The sequence below is a fragment of the Xenopus laevis genome, chromosome 5S (genome assembly GCF_017654675.1).
Source record: "Xenopus laevis strain J_2021 chromosome 5S, Xenopus_laevis_v10.1, whole genome shotgun sequence".
NCBI lineage: Eukaryota > Metazoa > Chordata > Amphibia > Anura > Pipidae > Xenopus > Xenopus laevis.
Genome location: NC_054380.1, coordinates 14,002,577 through 14,020,794, shown reverse-complemented (window position 1 = coordinate 14,020,794; position 18,218 = coordinate 14,002,577). Strand labels below are relative to the sequence as shown.

The window sequence follows — 18,218 nt, the reverse complement described above, 5'->3', positions numbered from 1 at the left end:
AGTGCAATAGGCTGGTGTCTAAAGGAGAACTAAACCCTAAAATATGGCTAAAAATACCATATTTTATATGCTGAATTTATTGCACCATCCTAAAGTCCCTACTTCTCAAAAGCAGTAATGATCCAGGACTACAAACTTGTCACCTTGAAGTCACCATCTTGGAAAGTGTCTGTGACACTCACATGCTCAGTGGGCTCTGATTGGCTGTTGAGAAGCTAAGCTTAGGGCTCGTCACTAATTATCCAGCAGAAAATGAGCTTCCCCTGTAATATAAGCAGATGCTACAGGGCTGATTATTAAATTCTGATGCTAATTGCACTGGTTTCTGTGCTGCCATGTAGTAATTATCTGTATTAATTACTAATCAACCTTATATTGTGACATTTCTATTCTATGTGTACTGTATATTGTGAGTGGGTCCCTAAGCTCAGTAAGTGACAGCAGCACAGAGCATGTGCAGTGAATCAGCAGAAAAGATGATGGGGAGCTACTGGGGCATCTTTGGAGACACAGATCTTTACTGCTAAAGGGCTGTGGTTGCCTTGGGCTGGTACAGAACCTCAAAACATAATGTACTGCATTTCTAGCTACTTCTATAGTCAGGCTTTAGTTCTCCTTTAAGTTGGGCGTTCTTGTGGCAATGTGATAGTTTGGCCCTAGGATATGAAAATTCGGAGTGAGGACTGCATCAGTGAGCTGATGTTGTCCTTGTTCAGACAGAAAAATCAAGTCTGGTCAAATTTTGTTCAGATATCAGTCAGGGTGGCCGATTGGAGGGCCCCATACATGGGCAGATAAGATGCCTTTTTTCCATAGGCTCACATCAGTTGGTCTTTCATCACTAGCATTTTAGAATGTACTGTCAGATTTGCGAGTTATTCATTTTGACGGCACAAAGAAAATAAAGACACCATCCTTGTGTGATGAAGTGCTTTCCTATAGGAATTGCCTGTATTTATCATATGGCTCTCCAAGCCTTCCACTTGAAGAAAGCACTTCATTATTAACCAGATAGGCTGTTGAAGTTAATTGCCACGTGACAATGAGTGTGAGCGGTGTCCAGGGAATCTGTGGGATAACTTTTGCACTCACATGGTTCTGAAATGTCAGAATGATGAGCTTTGTTGCCATTGTATATCTCCCACTGTATTGTCAGGTAGTCATTGGCCATGAGAGCTGTTGACTTAATCCAGAGTTGTGTAAATGCTAAATCTATGGATTGGCTTTGGGTGTATAACTGCTTCTGTTATCTAGGAAGGCGTTTTGAGTAGAGTTGAGGTGTTACAATATCTTCTATGATGGAGATGTTGAGCCACAGGTGTTGAGGTGTAGGAGTTCTCTAGAAAAGCGAATGTTGCTGCCGTGATTACTGGATTAGAGCACTGATTAAGGTCTAACCAGTAAAACAAGAGTTGGCCAGATGTAGAATACTTTTTTGTATGTGGCTTTTTCTCTATAAGTTCAACTCGGTGACCACAAAAATCAGTTCCCAACAGCGTCATAACCACCTGATCTTGGTTGACCCCATTAGGTCAGTGAGACACGCTCATTGAGCTCAGGACTGTAGAGGGAACATTAGTGGAATCAGGTGCTGATCAACCCATTCTCACTCTTGTTTAGGAAAGTAGGGTCCAAAATAAGACTCAATGAGATGTTAAGTTTTAACATCTTAACTGCTTTAGGATAGGTCCTCCTGCACAAATAATATTGCTTATTGTTCTGAAACACCCCTAGTGACATAAGATTTTTGAATGTGTCCTTAAAGTGGACCTGTCACCCATACATAAAAAGCTGTATAATAAAAGTCCTTTTAAAATTAAACATAAATTCCAATTTTTTTTTATATTTCAGCATTCACAGCTGTTGCAAACGTAATTAAAATTCTTATCTGTCAATCAACTATTACCTGCCCCTCCTGTATGCCTTAGGCCAGGGATCCCCAACCTTTAGAACCCGTGAGCAACATTCCGAAGTAAAAAGAGTTGGGGAGCAACACAAGCATGAAAAATGTTCCTGGGTGCCAAAATAATGGATGTGATTGCCCATTTAGTACCCCCATGTGGATTGTCAACCTATATTGAGCCTCTGTTTGGCAGTGCACCTGGTTTTTGTTCAGCCAAAACTTGCCTCCAAGCCTGGAATTCAAAAATAAGCTCCTGCTTTGAGGCCACTGGGAGCAACAACCAAGGGGTTTGAGAGCAACATGTTGCTCACGAGCTACTGGTTGGGGATCACTGCCTTAGGCATAAAGGCAGGGCAGGCAATTACTTTCACTTTCCATTCAGCACTTCCTAGATGTCACTGCTCTCCCCACATTCCCCCTCTCTCTTTACCATTTAATTGTGTAGCCAGGGCATGGGAATGGACATCAGGTCCCCCATTCTGGTGCACAAACAAGATTCTGAGATGATACAAGACTTGCCTTAATAACAGTGTCCACAAAATGGCTCCTGCCTGCTTGTTATAATTATGAATTCCCACACCATAGGAAACAAGATACAAATAATTTATATAGTGTAATTAAAGTTCATTTTGCTTGACTAACGTGATAAAATAGGATTTTGAATATTTTTTTCTGGTGACGGGTCCCCTTTAAATTTCTCCCAAGGCATGTAATAAAAATAATACAACTGTTTTATTTAAAGAATGAGGATTAGGTTGCTCCCCAACTTTTTTTACATTTGAAAATGGCTCACTGGTAAAAAAAAAAAAAAGTTTGAGGACCCCTGTTCTAAGGGGCCAGATAACATTCCCAAGTAGAACCCCCCATAAAGCTTACTATGCAGTGGCAGGGACACAAGACTGCGTTACTGTACCCTCAGGCTATATAGAATATCCCTCTTTATTAAGCAATTTAGCAGATCCCATACTCAAAGTATTTATTATCATGCAACAAATTTTTTTTCTTTCTGTTTTTGACAGTTGTTCCGAGAAGTAAGAATAATGAAGATCTTGAATCATCCAAATATAGGTGAGCATACAGTCAAACAGTCATGTTTCTTTGGGTCAAGGTTACTTTTGGGGGGGGGGGGGGGGTTGGAACCCAAGTAGCAGTGGCCCTGTTGGGCCTCTGGCCCCCAGTCTGATGCTAAAGTTACCGACCCTTATGGTGTAATTATGGGAACCTGTTATTTATCCAGAAAGCTCAAAAATGCTTTAAACTCATCCATTCTGTTAACTTAGAAAAGAAATCCATGTTGATTGCAAAACAGTCCTATCATGTCCCCCCCCCCCCATTTTGTTAGCAGTATCCCTTTTTTAGTGATTCCACCAGCATTCGATATTTACAGAGCTCTTATGGGGTTACAAAGCTCTATTCATATTTCAAGCATCTTTGACTTATTAAAAACAAAAACATGGTTTTATATTTTTCAGTAAAACTTTTTGAAGTCATTGAAACAGAGAAGACCTTGTATTTAATAATGGAGTACGCTAGTGGAGGTAAGTACCTTTATCCCCATGCTGGTATTGAAAAGTGAATCTGCAGAGGAAAAATAAGCACCCCTAAATATAGGTGCACAGCAGGGATTCTAGATATGAAAACTTTACAATCAAAGGGGTTGTTCACCTTTACATTAATTTAGTATGATGTAGAGAGTGCAGTTGCCTTTAATTTATTTTTTATTTGTGGTTGTTGCATTATTTTGTTTATTATTTTTTTATTCAGTTTGCTATTTCAGCAATCTGGTTGCTAGGGTCCATATTATCCTAGCAACCATGCACCGATTTCAATTAGTGACTGCAATATGAATAGGACAGGCCTGAATAGCAAGATGAGCGATAAAAAAAACAACCTTTTTTATAGATGGGGTCAGTGACCCCCGTTTAAAACCTGGGACATAAGACCTTCAGCATCAGGGGCCGAGGAGGAAACAAGTGCCAGGGAACAGGCAGAACACTGCAGTGAGGTTTTCAAAGGGTTAAGCAGATTTGTAGGCACAGTTTAGGGCAGGCAGCATAAGGAAAGACAGGAATTTGCCAGGAGTCAATAGCCAGACAAACAAATTATAGCACATCCAGGAACTCATAGGATGGAAACTCTGCATCCTTATATATAATGAATTTGGCACTAAAAGCACCACAATACACTGATGTTGGGTCTTTGCAGGCACAAATGGTTTGTGAGTTGCTGCAACCTTGCACTCTGGATATTAAATGACAATATGCATGATATAACTTTTGAGCAAAAAGATGGAGAAAGATTGCCAGCTAGTAGTAGTAGTAGTAGTAGTAGCAGCAGCAGCAGCAGCAACAACGACCACACTCAAAAGCTCTAGTGAGAAAGTAGGGAACTTTTAAAGGGGACCCGTCACCCAAAAAAATGATTCCTAATCCTATTTTATTACGTTAGTCAAGCAAAATGAACTTTAACTACACTGTATAAATTATTTGAATCTTGTTTCCTTCAGTCTGGGAATTCATAATTATAACAGGCAGGAGCCATTTTGTGGACACTGTTATTAAGACAAGCCTTGTATCATCTCAGAATCTTGTTTGTGCACCAGAATGGGGGACCCAATGTCCATCCCCATGCCCTGGTTACACAATTAAATGGTAAAGAAAACGGGGGAATGTGGGGAGAGCAGTGACATCTAGGTGTAAGTGCCGAATGGAAAGTGAAAGTAATTGCTTGCCTAAGGCATAGAGGAGGGGCAGGTGATATTTAATTGACAGCTGAGATTTTTAATAGAGTTTACAACAGCTATAAACGCTTTAATAAAAAAAAAGAATTTGGATTTCATGTTTAATTTGAAAAGGACTTTTATTATACAGCTTTTTATGTCTGTGTGACTGGTCCACTTTAAGCTCCAGCCAATTAGCATACACCTGTAAACCATTCCTTGTTTTAAAGGCTGAAGGGCAGCCAATGCCAATATTTGGCTACAATTTCTTCATATGAGCAAAACATTTTCTGAACACATCCTTGAATAGCAATATTGTCCTATGTGTTGAGTGTAATTTATTTTAAGTGCCCCTCTCATTCATATCAGTGGGGTAACATAAAAGCAAGAATGGCTGCCTCCAGATGGTCCCTCAACCCAGCAAAATGCTGGAAAAAAAAAACAGTTTGAGCCTATTTTGCTCAGCCTGCAGTGTATAGCATTACAATATTATAGACCATTAATTATTATAGTGGCTGTTCCACTGACTCTTTACTTTACTATATTTATATTGATCAAAGAAAAAAAGCTAAGAGAGAAAAAAAGCACTTTGCAGTATTTGCAAATTTCTATTTCCCAGTAAAAGAAATAGGTCCTTACTGACTCTTATGTTGCCATCAATATCAAAGTTAACCTCAGCATATCCCCTTTATAGACAGTTTCAGGGTGGTGGTTCCAAACTTTACAGCTGTTGGGGGGCATGGAGCAGTGACAGGGGGTGCTTAGACTGAAGGCAAGTTCTTTACTAGATGCGCCTCCGGGCCAAGCTGTAGATTTGTTACGGTGAGATTTGGGCATTTAGATATAGCTGTCTAAGCAGCGTTCCGATGTTAAAACAATGTAGCCTTTTTTTTTCTCTCTTTTTTTTCTTTTTTTAGAAGGCATTTTAATGGGGGGATGGGGGTGGGACGGACATCCCAGTAAAGTTTGTAACGTCCTAGTAAAGGATGTTACGTCCCAGTAAAGGAGGTTACGTCCCAGTAAAGGAGGTTACGTCCCAGTAAAGGAGGTTACGTCCCAGTAAAGGAGGTTACGTCCCCGTTAAGGAGGTTACGTCCCCGTTAAGGAGGTTACGTCCCCGTTAAGGAGGTTACGTCCCCGTTAAGGAGGTTACGTCCCCGTTAAGGACGTTACGTCCCCGTTAAGGACGTTACGTCCCCGTTAAGGACGTTACGTCCCCGTTAAGGACGTTACGTCCCAGAAACGGTTGTTAGGTCCCAGAAACGGTTGTTAGGTCCCAGAAACGGTTGTTAGGTCCCAGAAACGGTTGTTAGGTCCCAGTAACGGTTGTTAGGTCCCAGTAACGGTTGTTAGGTCCCAGTAACGGTTGTTAGGTCCCAGTAACGGTTGTTAGGTCCCAGTAACGGTTGTTAGGTCCCAGTAACGGTTGTTAGGTCCCAGTAACGGTTGTTAGGTCCCAGTAACGGTTGTTAGGTCCCAGTAACGGTTGTTAGGTCCCAGTAACGGTTGTTACGTCCCAGTAACGGTTGTTACGTCCCAGTAAAGGATTTTAGTTCCCAGTAAAGGATGTTACGTCCCAGTAAAGGATTTTAGTTCCCAGTAAAGGATGTTACGTCCCAGTAAAGGATGTTACTTTTACTTAAAGGAAGACTATACCCCTCAAACAATATTGCATAAAACAGCTTATATGTAAAATCCTTCTTCATGTAAATAAACAATTTTCATAATAATATACTTTTTTTAGTAGTATGTGTCATTGGGAAATCCTAAATAGAAAATTGCCATTTTAAAAAATAAGGGCCACCCCCTGGGATCGTAGGATTCACGATGCACACAGACATACCAAACAAACTTTACCTGTTAGGTCACATGAGCCAATTAACAGGCAGAGTCTTTTGCTTCCACACTTCTTCCTGTTACAGTTAGAGTTGTAGTATTTCTGGTCAGGTGATCTCTGAGGCAGCACACAGACCATCACAAAATGGTGGTTCAAGGCAAGAGATGTAAAAGGGCAATATTTACTTAAATATATATTCAAGTTTGATAACATTCTTTAATATGCCACTTAGTTTATGTCAAATTATCTGTTGCTCAATTATTCATTTTGGGGGTATAATTTTCCTTTAACCCATCTTTCTAAGTGTGCCACGAAGCCAAATAGACTAAATCTTGCTGGATCTGCTCTTGCATGCTTCCAGTGTCACTACCCGACCTCTCCAGTTCTCTGGCTAAAGACATATTTTCTGTACTGATGTCCAAAACCTGTTCTTGGTGGATCGAAGGTCATCGTTTAGGCTCCAGTAATCTGATGATATCTGCAGAAAAGACACTGTGCACTTTGCGTTTTGTTCTCCCAACGCAGTGATTAAATATGCCTGTCTGATCAATACTGCCAAGAATATCCAAACTGGCAGGCACAGTTACTTCTGTAAATTATTCAAACCTACTTATTTTTATGTTGGACATTGGGGAGATATTTGTTCTAGTGGAGTATTTAGTACAGCAGTTTTCAGACCAGTGCTCCCATCCAACAATCCACAGTCCCAGGTGATCCTCAGTAGTGATACAACACCCCCATGATCTTCCTGTTCAACTATATAGAGCAGGGGGTTACAGGCATTGTTCAGTGTAAAAATAAAAACTGGGTAAATAGATAGATGAAATGTTTCTTATATAGTTAGTTAGAGGGGGGGGGCACATGGGTCATAACTGTTGCTTTTGAATCTGAGCTGAATGCTGAGAATCAATTTTAAACTCACTGAACAATTATGTCCCATGTGGCCCCACTTAAAGTCACTGATTGGTTACTGCTTGGTAACCAATCAGTGGAAGCCAAGAGAGCTGCAAAGCTCAGAGTTAGAGAGCTGAAAAGCAGGAAGTAGTGTTCTGGCTATTATGTTACACATCCAGTCACTCCAGTCTTTATACTTTATACGTTACATTTTTGGCTAACTATATTAGATACATTTTTTATTTTGCACTGTTTACCCAGTTTTTATATTTACACTGAACTGTTCCTTTAAAAGGCAGGTGCAAGCGAGACTCCTAAATTGTGCGGTGGCTTGCTTCATTAGTTCCTTTGCATCGCATAGTGAACCTGAAGACAATCTTGCACCCGGTTCTACATCCCTGTGGAGTCCAATGCAAGATGCTAGAGGATTTTAGGGGCAGATTTATCAAGGGTCGAATTTTGAATTCACGGGAGTTTTTAAAATTCCCATGAACTTGAAATTCGATCAAAATTTATTAAAAAAAAAACGAATTTTCTAAACTCGAGTGAATAGGATCGACTCAAAAACGTATTTGAATTGAATTCGATACGAGTTTTAAAAACTCAATTTGAATTTTTTCTCCAAACAATCTCAAATGCCAGGAAGGGTGCAAACAACTTCAAATAGATCCCAGGAAGTCTCCCATTGACTAAAACAGCAATTCGTCAGGTTTTAGGTGGCGAATAGTCGAATGTGAGTTTTTAAAGGGCCAGAGTATGATGTCTCGAAAATCGAATTTGAATGGTTTTATAAAACGCCAATCGAATTTTAACAATTCCCTAGTCGAATTTGACAGTTTAGGCCATAAAAAAACTCAAAAATTCGAGTTTTCAATCCGACCCTTGATAAATCTTGCCCCATGTGTTTTTGTACCACCTTCCCTGAGCCAACACACCGTGCTGGACTTTGTACCCAGATAGTACAGGCACTTGGGGAGTTCTGTTTGATATGATGTAGGGCTGGTGTAGTGGCTATTGACAAAAGGCCAGGTCTGTTAATCAGCTGGCTCTTGCTACATTGCTTCACAAGTCAGAACCGCCAGTGCATAGAACAGCAAGAGACAGGCGGCTACTTCCTTCGACTGCAGTTTTATTTACAAAGGGAAGTAGTGCGTGTGACAGCGTGCATACTAATAATAAAACCAATATGTATGATAGTGCATGAAATGTGAGAATCTGGATGAAATGTTTACTTGAAAAGCTGCCCTCTGCATCTGCTAAATTGTTCATTCTGTTGCAGGAGAGGTGTTCGATTACTTAGTGGCTCACGGAAGAATGAAGGAGAAGGAGGCACGGGCGAAATTTAGGCAGGTACGGGAGAGACTAACCTTTATCCATGTTGTGCTGCCATCTTCTTTATATGTGCAGGGAGACTTTCTAGTGAGGCTGGGATTCAGCTGCTACATTTGTTTTTTTTATTTAATTCTGATGGTTGCTGTCTGACGCCGAGCCTGAAATCGGACTCGCCCAGAGATGGTTTGTAGCGTCAGGCCGAGCTATGTTGCGCCTCTGAGGGCGTAGTTAATAAAATTATTTCACTTTATTCACCTTAAAGGAAAACTATACCCCCCAAACAATGTAGGTCTCTATTAAGGGCTAGTCCACACGGGGAGATAGCCACGCGTTTGCGGTCGCGGCGACAAAGCGCCGCGCCAGTCGCCGCGACCGGCACAGGCGACAGTTTTGTATGGGCGCCTATGTAAAAACGCCTGTGCTAACCACACGAGGCGATGCGCTTTTCAACAGTCGCCTGAAAATGCCTCGCCAGGCTTTTTCAGGCGACTGTTGAAAAGCGCATCGCCTCGTGTGGTTAGCACAGGCGTTTTTACATAGGCGCCCATACAAAACTGTCGCCTGCGCCGGTCGCGGCGACTGGCGCGGCGCTTTGTCGCCGCGACCGCAAACGCGTGGCTATCTCCCCGTGTGGAATAGCCCTAAAAGATACTGAGTAAAACAGCTCATGTGTAAAACCCTGCTTCATGTAAATGAACCATTATCATAATAATATACTTTTTTAGTAGTATGTGCCATTGGGTAATCATAAATAGAAAATTGCCATTTTAAAAAAATAAGGGCCGCCCCCTGAGATCGTAAGATTCACTGTGCACACATACAAACCACATGTAAGGTCACATGAGCCAATTAACAGACAGAGTTCTGCCTTTTGCTTCCTCACTTCTTTCTGTTACAGTTAGTGTTGTAGTATTTCTGGTCAGGTGATCTCTGAGGCAGCACAGATAGAGAAACACACTCACGTGCACACCCGAGCCCTATGAAGTGGTAGACCCGGTGCTCGGACCCTAGGAAGTCGGCACTTCCACAATACGACAGGAACGAAGAAAACAGGTACCGGCACACAGGTGCAATTCAAGTAGGGGACTTAACCCTTACGTGTTTATTAAGTCAACACAACGTTTCGGGGGCAAATCCCCCTTCGTCAGGTGATACAGCCATGCAAGTGAAACAGGTTTAAATACCCAAAAGAAACTCCCCCCCCAGGATCCCGTTGTCCAATGTCCACAAGGGAATTCAAAATGATCCAATCCTGGGGAACTCCCAATTAGAATGTACAGCACCGTATGTGAAAAATCCTAGTTCCCAAACGAAAAAACCTATTTCCCAAACAAAAAACAGAGTACAAAAAATAAAAATTAAAATATAAGCAGAACAAAAATTTCCAAAAAACAGTTATAAATGTATCAAAAAAAAAAATTGAATCTAACGAATAAGGAGGATAACTTTCCCTAATAAATAGAAAAATAGAAAAATGATTTTGCCTCACCCTGGAAGTAAATTTCGTACTTTTCATTCTAATATCTGAAAAAAGTAAAAAGAAAATAGTTAAACATACGGAACGGACTGCAAATTGGAGTACAGAAAAAAGCAGGTTATCCAGGAGCAAAAGTTATAGAAAACACATTAGGCTGAATTCCTCGTTCAAACCTTTAGGGGTCTGAGTTTGTAAGGTCCATATCCAGTAACTTTCACGTTGTAATAATTTTTGTTTGAAATCCTGTCCATGTTTTTTGTTCACTTTTTCTAGGATTTGCCAACGCAACTGTGAGACACCATGTTTATACTCATAAAAATGTTTTGCCAAAGTGGTTTCTTGTTTTTTCTTATTTTGTGTGTTCCCCACCTCTGGCTGATAATTGCGGATTACAGATTTGTGTTCATTCAGGCGCACCTTTAAAGATCTTTGTGTTTGGCCCACATATGCCATGCCACATGGACACTTAATACAATATACAATCCCCTGTGTGTTGCACGTATGTATCCCTGTGATTTTATGGGGAGTACCTTTCAGGGGATGCATTACCTTATCGCCCTTAATGATCCCATTACAGTGGCCACAATTTTGGCATGGATAAGTGCCAGAAGGGATTTGCCTAACAGTTGGAGGGGCCTTTTTTCGCTTAATTAAATCCCCAATATTTCTCCCTCGTTTGTAGGAGAAGATGGGTGGTGCCTGGAAAAAGTTACCAATTTTTGGGTCGTTCTTAAGAACCCCCCAATATCTTAAGATGGTTTGTTTAACAAAATTAGAGTTTTTGTCGTAGGTTGACACAAATGGAATTCTCTTAAATGTTTCTTTTTTCTTTTGTTGCAACAATGTTTCCCTGGGGATTTTTGCTATTTCCTCTCTCATTTTTTTAAGTGGCTCCTGTTTGTAACCCCTTGCAATGAATTTGTCCATCATATTGTCAGATTCTTGTATGAATAATTCCTCTGTCGAGGTTATTCTTTTAACACGCATCAGCTGGCTTTTAGGTAACCCCTTAAACAGACCTGGCGCATGGAAGCTCGTAGGTCTTAACAAATTGTTTCTGTCGGTGGGCTTAGTATATAAGCTTGTATAAAAGATTCCCTCTTTCCATTCTACACTTACATCCAAAAAATGAATATTCGTAGCATTACTTTCAAGCGTGAATTTGATTGTGGAATGGACTGAATTCAAATAAAGCAAAAAGGAATTAAGCTGATCATTAGTGCCTTTCCAAATAAAAAAGGTGTCATCCATGTAGCGCATATAGGAATCAATAAATTGGACAAATTCATTGTTAGAAAGAATAAATGTCTGTTCAAAAGAATCCATAAAAATATTTGCATAAGCTGGTGCCATGTTGGCACCCATTGCACAGCCCTGTACCTGTAAATAGAAATCCTTGTTAAAGGTAAAAAAATTATTCATTAGGACCATTTCAAGTAATGTACATACAAAGTTCACTTTATATGTGGGCATTTCCGTATAGCTTAAGTACCTCCGAATGCATTCCACCCCCTCCTCATGTGGAATTGAAGTATATAAATCACGAACATCCAAGGAGCATAGAATAAACTCCGTCTGAGGAGCTTTAATGCTTCCCAACCTTGAGAGAAAATCCGTGGTATCACGTAAGCATGGTTTAAGCGTTGGAATGATTTCCTGTAAAGCTAAATCCACAAAAATTGCTAATGGTTGGAGAAGTGATCCCACATTGGATACAATGGGTCTTCCCGGTGGATTTACCAATGATTTATGTATTTTCGGTAGAAAATATATGTGTGGAATCTGAGCATTTTTGCACATAAGTAAATTTGACATGCTTTCTGTAATTATTCCTTCCATCACAGTTGAGTTTAAGTATACATTAATCTGGTCCCTCGAAAGTAACCCTATGATTAAATTGAGGGACCAGATTAATGTATACTTAAACTCAACTGTGATGGAAGGAATAATTACAGAAAGCATGTCAAATTTACTTATGTGCAAAAATGCTCAGATTCCACACATATATTTTCTACCGAAAATACATAAATCATTGGTAAATCCACCGGGAAGACCCATTGTATCCAATGTGGGATCACTTCTCCAACCATTAGCAATTTTTGTGGATTTAGCTTTACAGGAAATCATTCCAACGCTTAAACCATGCTTACGTGATACCACGGATTTTCTCTCAAGGTTGGGAAGCATTAAAGCTCCTCAGACGGAGTTTATTCTATGCTCCTTGGATGTTCGTGATTTATATACTTCAATTCCACATGAGGAGGGGGTGGAATGCATTCGGAGGTACTTAAGCTATACGGAAATGCCCACATATAAAGTGAACTTTGTATGTACATTACTTGAAATGGTCCTAATGAATAATTTTTTTACCTTTAACAAGGATTTCTATTTACAGGTACAGGGCTGTGCAATGGGTGCCAACATGGCACCAGCTTATGCAAATATTTTTATGGATTCTTTTGAACAGACATTTATTCTTTCTAACAATGAATTTGTCCAATTTATTGATTCCTATATGCGCTACATGGATGACACCTTTTTTATTTGGAAAGGCACTAATGATCAGCTTAATTCCTTTTTGCTTTATTTGAATTCAGTCCATTCCACAATCAAATTCACGCTTGAAAGTAATGCTACGAATATTCATTTTTTGGATGTAAGTGTAGAATGGAAAGAGGGAATCTTTTATACAAGCTTATATACTAAGCCCACCGACAGAAACAATTTGTTAAGACCTACGAGCTTCCATGCGCCAGGTCTGTTTAAGGGGTTACCTAAAAGCCAGCTGATGCGTGTTAAAAGAATAACCTCGACAGAGGAATTATTCATACAAGAATCTGACAATATGATGGACAAATTCATTGCAAGGGGTTACAAACAGGAGCCACTTAAAAAAATGAGAGAGGAAATAGCAAAAATCCCCAGGGAAACATTGTTGCAACAAAAGAAAAAAGAAACATTTAAGAGAATTCCATTTGTGTCAACCTACGACAAAAACTCTAATTTTGTTAAACAAACCATCTTAAGATATTGGGGGGTTCTTAAGAACGACCCAAAAATTGGTAACTTTTTCCAGGCACCACCCATCTTCTCCTACAAACGAGGGAGAAATATTGGGGATTTAATTAAGCGAAAAAAGGCCCCTCCAACTGTTAGGCAAATCCCTTCTGGCACTTATCCATGCCAAAATTGTGGCCACTGTAATGGGATCATTAAGGGCGATAAGGTAATGCATCCCCTGAAAGGTACTCCCCATAAAATCACAGGGATACATACGTGCAACACACAGGGGATTGTATATTGTATTAAGTGTCCATGTGGCATGGCATATGTGGGCCAAACACAAAGATCTTTAAAGGTGCGCCTGAATGAACACAAATCTGTAATCCGCAATTATCAGCCAGAGGTGGGGAACACACAAAATAAGAAAAAACAAGAAACCACTTTGGCAAAACATTTTTATGAGTATAAACATGGTGTCTCACAGTTGCGTTGGCAAATCCTAGAAAAAGTGAACAAAAAACATGGACAGGATTTCAAACAAAAATTATTACAACGTGAAAGTTACTGGATATGGACCTTACAAACTCAGACCCCTAAAGGTTTGAACGAGGAATTCAGCCTAATGTGTTTTCTATAACTTTTGCTCCTGGATAACCTGCTTTTTTCTGTACTCCAATTTGCAGTCCGTTCCGTATGTTTAACTATTTTCTTTTTACTTTTTTCAGATATTAGAATGAAAAGTACGAAATTTACTTCCAGGGTGAGGCAAAATCATTTTTCTATTTTTCTATTTATTAGGGAAAGTTATCCTCCTTATTCGTTAGATTCAATTTTTTTTTGATACATTTATAACTGTTTTTTGGAAATTTTTGTTCTGCTTATATTTTAATTTTTATTTTTTGTACTCTGTTTTTTGTTTGGGAAATAGGTTTTTTCGTTTGGGAACTAGGATTTTTCACATACGGTGCTGTACATTCTAATTGGGAGTTCCCCAGGATTGGATCATTTTGAATTCCCTTGTGGACATTGGACAACGGGATCCTGGGGGGGGAGTTTCTTTTGGGTATTTAAACCTGTTTCACTTGCATGGCTGTATCACCTGACGAAGGGGGATTTGCCCCCGAAACGTTGTGTTGACTTAATAAACACGTAAGGGTTAAGTCCCCTACTTGAATTGCACCTGTGTGCCGGTACCTGTTTTCTTCGTGCAGCACAGATAGAGTCACGAAATGGTGGTTCAAGGCAAGAGATGTAAAAGGGCAATATTTATGTAAATATATATTCCAGTTTGGTAAGATTCTTTAATATGTCATTCAATTTGATATAAACTATCTGTTGCTTAAGTATTCATTTTGGGGGTATAGTTTTCCTTTAAGACCTGTGAGTGCGACTTCTTATGACGACTATATATATATATTTGTCATATTTGTATGTGTGTGTGTGTTCCCTGACCTAGATAATAACTTTGCCATGGAAATCTAAAACCTAACTTTAGGAACTACTGTGCATAGCTGTAGCCCTCAAAGTGCCCTTTAAAGGAAAAGTAACACAATAAAAATAAGTGTTTTAAAGTAATGAAAATATAATGCAGTGTTGCCCTGCACTGGTAAAACTGATGTCTTTGCTTCAGAAATATTACTATAGTTCATATAAACAAGCTGCTTTGTGGTTAAATAGTGGATAACAGATAACACCATTATATCCTACAAAGCTTATCTGCTGTGTAACCTAAACCTTTTCTCCTTTGAATGGCTGCCCCATGGCTACACAGAAGCTTGTTTATATAAACTATAGTAGTGATTATCTGTTATCTACTGTGTATCCTGTGCTTGAATGGCTGCCCCCATGGCTACACAGAAGCTTGTTTATATAAACTATAGTAGTGATTATCTGTTATCTACTGTGTATCCTGTGCTTGAATGGCTGCCCCCATGGCTACACAGCAGCTTGTTTATATAAACTATAGTAGTACTAATCTGTTATCTACTGTGTATCCTGTGCTTGAATGGCTGCCTCCATGGCTACACAGCAGCTTGTTTATATAAACTATAGTAGTATTTATCTGTTATCTACTGTGTATCCTGAGCTTGAATGGCTGCCCCATGGCTACACAGAAGCTTGTTTATATAAACTATAGTAGTACTTATCTGTTATCTACTGTGTATCCTGTGCTTGAATGGCTGCCCCCATGGCTACACAGCAGCTTGTTTATATAAACTATAGTAGTGATTATCTGTTATCTACTGTGTATCCTGTGCTTGAATGGCTGCCCCCATGGCTACACAGCAGCTTGTTTATATAAACTATAGTAGTACTAATCTGTTATCTACTGTGTATCCTGTGCTTGAATGGCTGCCTCCATGGCTACACAGCAGCTTGTTTATATAAACTATAGTAGTACTTATCTGTTATCTACTGTGTATCCTGTGCTTGAATGGCTGCCCCCATGGCTACACAGCAGCTTGTTTGTATAAACTATAGCAGTCTACCTGAAGCAAACACACCAGTTTTACCAGTGAAGTGTAACACTACATTATATTTACATTACTTTAAAACGCTTTCATTTTTTGGTGTTACTGTTCCTTTAATACTTGCCTTAGTTAGATAACCCATAGTGACCAGTAAGATTTTTGCATTCAAGCAGCTGACCAATAAATGCTGCCTGCTGACTTGTTGCTTTGGGTTACTAGAAGTAAACTATGCACCTGTAATTACTGTCCCTTCACTCTTGCCGCTCCCCTGCAAAATAACTGTATTTCAGCCGCACACAGACACTGACCATATTGTCCATGCTCCCGAGCGTTGTAGGTGGAGAATAGTTCTACTGTTCGGTTTGAAGTCGGCAGCAGTCTCACAGGGATCTTACGGTTTCACTCCTCATATTTAGTTACATTTAAACGCTGATCAGTTTTGCCTTTTCTTACACCAAACACAGCTGGTTCCTTTCAGAAAGGGCTCCTGAACTGACGTAACCCCATCCCGTACTGGCCCTGTGCCTTGCCTGCCTGTCACGGCTGTAAGCGTGATACACTGCACTGTTCAACGGGTGCTCCTTACTCCCTACACCCTGCAAACAGCTGCACCCCATCCATCCATACACTGCTGACAGTACCCTGACTTATGGCTCTACACAATTCTAAACCCTGCTAAGCCCTGCTCTCTTACATAGAATTGCAAAGCCCTTTCTGAAAAAATTAAAATTGGAGTTGTTCGAAGTTATTTTAATGTTTTCAGTAGACCGTGGTTTGCACACTCAAATAAAATACACGCACAAGGTGGTATCTCAAAAAAATCTTTATAGATAAAAATATAAAACCATTAAAGGGGACCTGTCACCCAGACGCAAAAACCTGTATAATAAAAGTCCTTTTCAAATTAGACATGAAATAAAATTTCTATTTTTTATTAAAGTATTCATAGCTGTTGTAAACTCATTTAAACATCTCAGCTGTCAATCAAATATTGTCTGCCCCTCCTCTATGCCTTAAAGGGGAAGGAAACCTAGTTGGCGCAAACCCCCACCCCCGCACCCGTTTGTTTATTTTGCTTGACTAATGTGATAAAATAGGATTTCTAATTTTATTTTTGGGGTGACAGGTCCTCTTTAATCTGATTAGCCATAGGCATATATACTGCATGAATCAATCAGGTTAAATACGAATACATACCACCAAGTTGTGTTTATGAAGCAAAAAAATAAAAGGTGGCAAATGTCAAAAATGAGACTAACCCCAATGTTTCGGCACAATAGCCTTTGTCAAAGGGAATTCTCATTGACTATTATGTCGTCGTATTTTATTTGAGTGCCCTAACGGTTTCAACCTTCGGAAATGGCACACTACGCTATTGTATTGACGCGGTGGTCAGCTCGCGGCGTGAATCACCCAGAAAATGCTGCATGTGTGTCCGGGAACTAAAAAGTGTTAATTTTGTTACTCAGTTTGGGGGTTATTTGGGATTGTGTTGCACCTCATACATTATCTCATTAGCTTTATTGGTGTGCCCTCCATTGATTGTATACTTGTAAACTCCTGATCTGGGCATCTTTCATTTGTCTCTTTAAAGAGACTCTGTCATGATTTTTATGCTGTATTTTTTATTTCTAAATTACACTGTTTACAATAATTCACTCTACCATATACAATTTCATTCCTGAACCAGCAAGTGTATTTTTTAGTTGTAATATTGGTGTGTAGCTGCATCTCATTTTGCCTGGTCATGTGCTTTCAGAAAGAGCCAGCACTTTAGGAGGGAACTGCAGCTGTGGCTGTTCTTTTGGCCAGAACAGCCACAGCTGCAGATAAGATACTTTTATCACAATTTTGAGATAAGCAAATAAGTAATTGTAACAATATAAGATAACAGGTCCCTTGGGAAAAGTTAGATTTACAGCTTAAGGGCTATTCCACACGGGGAGATAGCGACGCGTTTGTGGTCGCGGCGACAAAGCGCCGCGACCGGCGCAGGCGACAGTTTTGTATGGGCGCCTATGTAAAAACGCCTGTGCTAACCACACGAGGCGATGCGCTTTTCAACAGTCGCCTGAAAATGCCTCGCCAGGCTTTTTCAGGCGACTGTTGAAAAGCGCATCGCCTCGTGTGGTTAGCACAGGCGTTTTTACATAGGCGCCCATACAAAACTGTCGCCTGCGCCGGTTGCGGCGACTGTCGCCGCGCTTTGTCGCCGCGACCGCAAACGCGTCGCTATCTCCCCGTGTGGACTAGCCCTAAAGGGCAATTCACCTTCACTAGCAAAACTGTTAAGAAAATCGTGGTTCTGCAGCCCGGCAACTTTTTTGTCCATCTTTTTATGTTGGGAGGTATGTATATACCAGTTTGGTAAGATTCTTTAATATGCCACTTAATATGATATAAACTATCGGTTACGTAAAGGAGACATATAGGATAAACGAAAAACCCTTAATTTTGTAGGCAGTTATAAGTAATATATGGTGTTGCTTTTACAATGTGCTAAAAATTATTATCTTTAAAAATAGCCTTTTCATTAAAGCTCCCTATAGATGTTCTCTGGTCCCTGTTTCTGCTTCAAATGA

At 40.0% G+C, this 18,218-nt stretch overlaps 1 protein-coding gene across 3 annotated transcripts in view; it reads left to right on the top strand.

The window, feature by feature from the left end:
• The window catches only part of mark1.S (MAP/microtubule affinity-regulating kinase 1 S homeolog), a 100,707-nt gene that overhangs the window by 58,246 nt on the left and 24,243 nt on the right, over positions 1–18,218 (top strand). For all 3 annotated transcript variants that reach the window (XM_041564248.1, XM_041564249.1, XM_018264367.2), the window contains exons 4-6: positions 2,923–2,971; positions 3,376–3,441; positions 8,633–8,703. In XM_041564248.1, the coding sequence (XP_041420182.1) occupies positions 2,923–2,971; positions 3,376–3,441; positions 8,633–8,703 (186 nt within the window). The remainder of the gene's footprint in view (positions 1–2,922; positions 2,972–3,375; positions 3,442–8,632; positions 8,704–18,218) is intronic.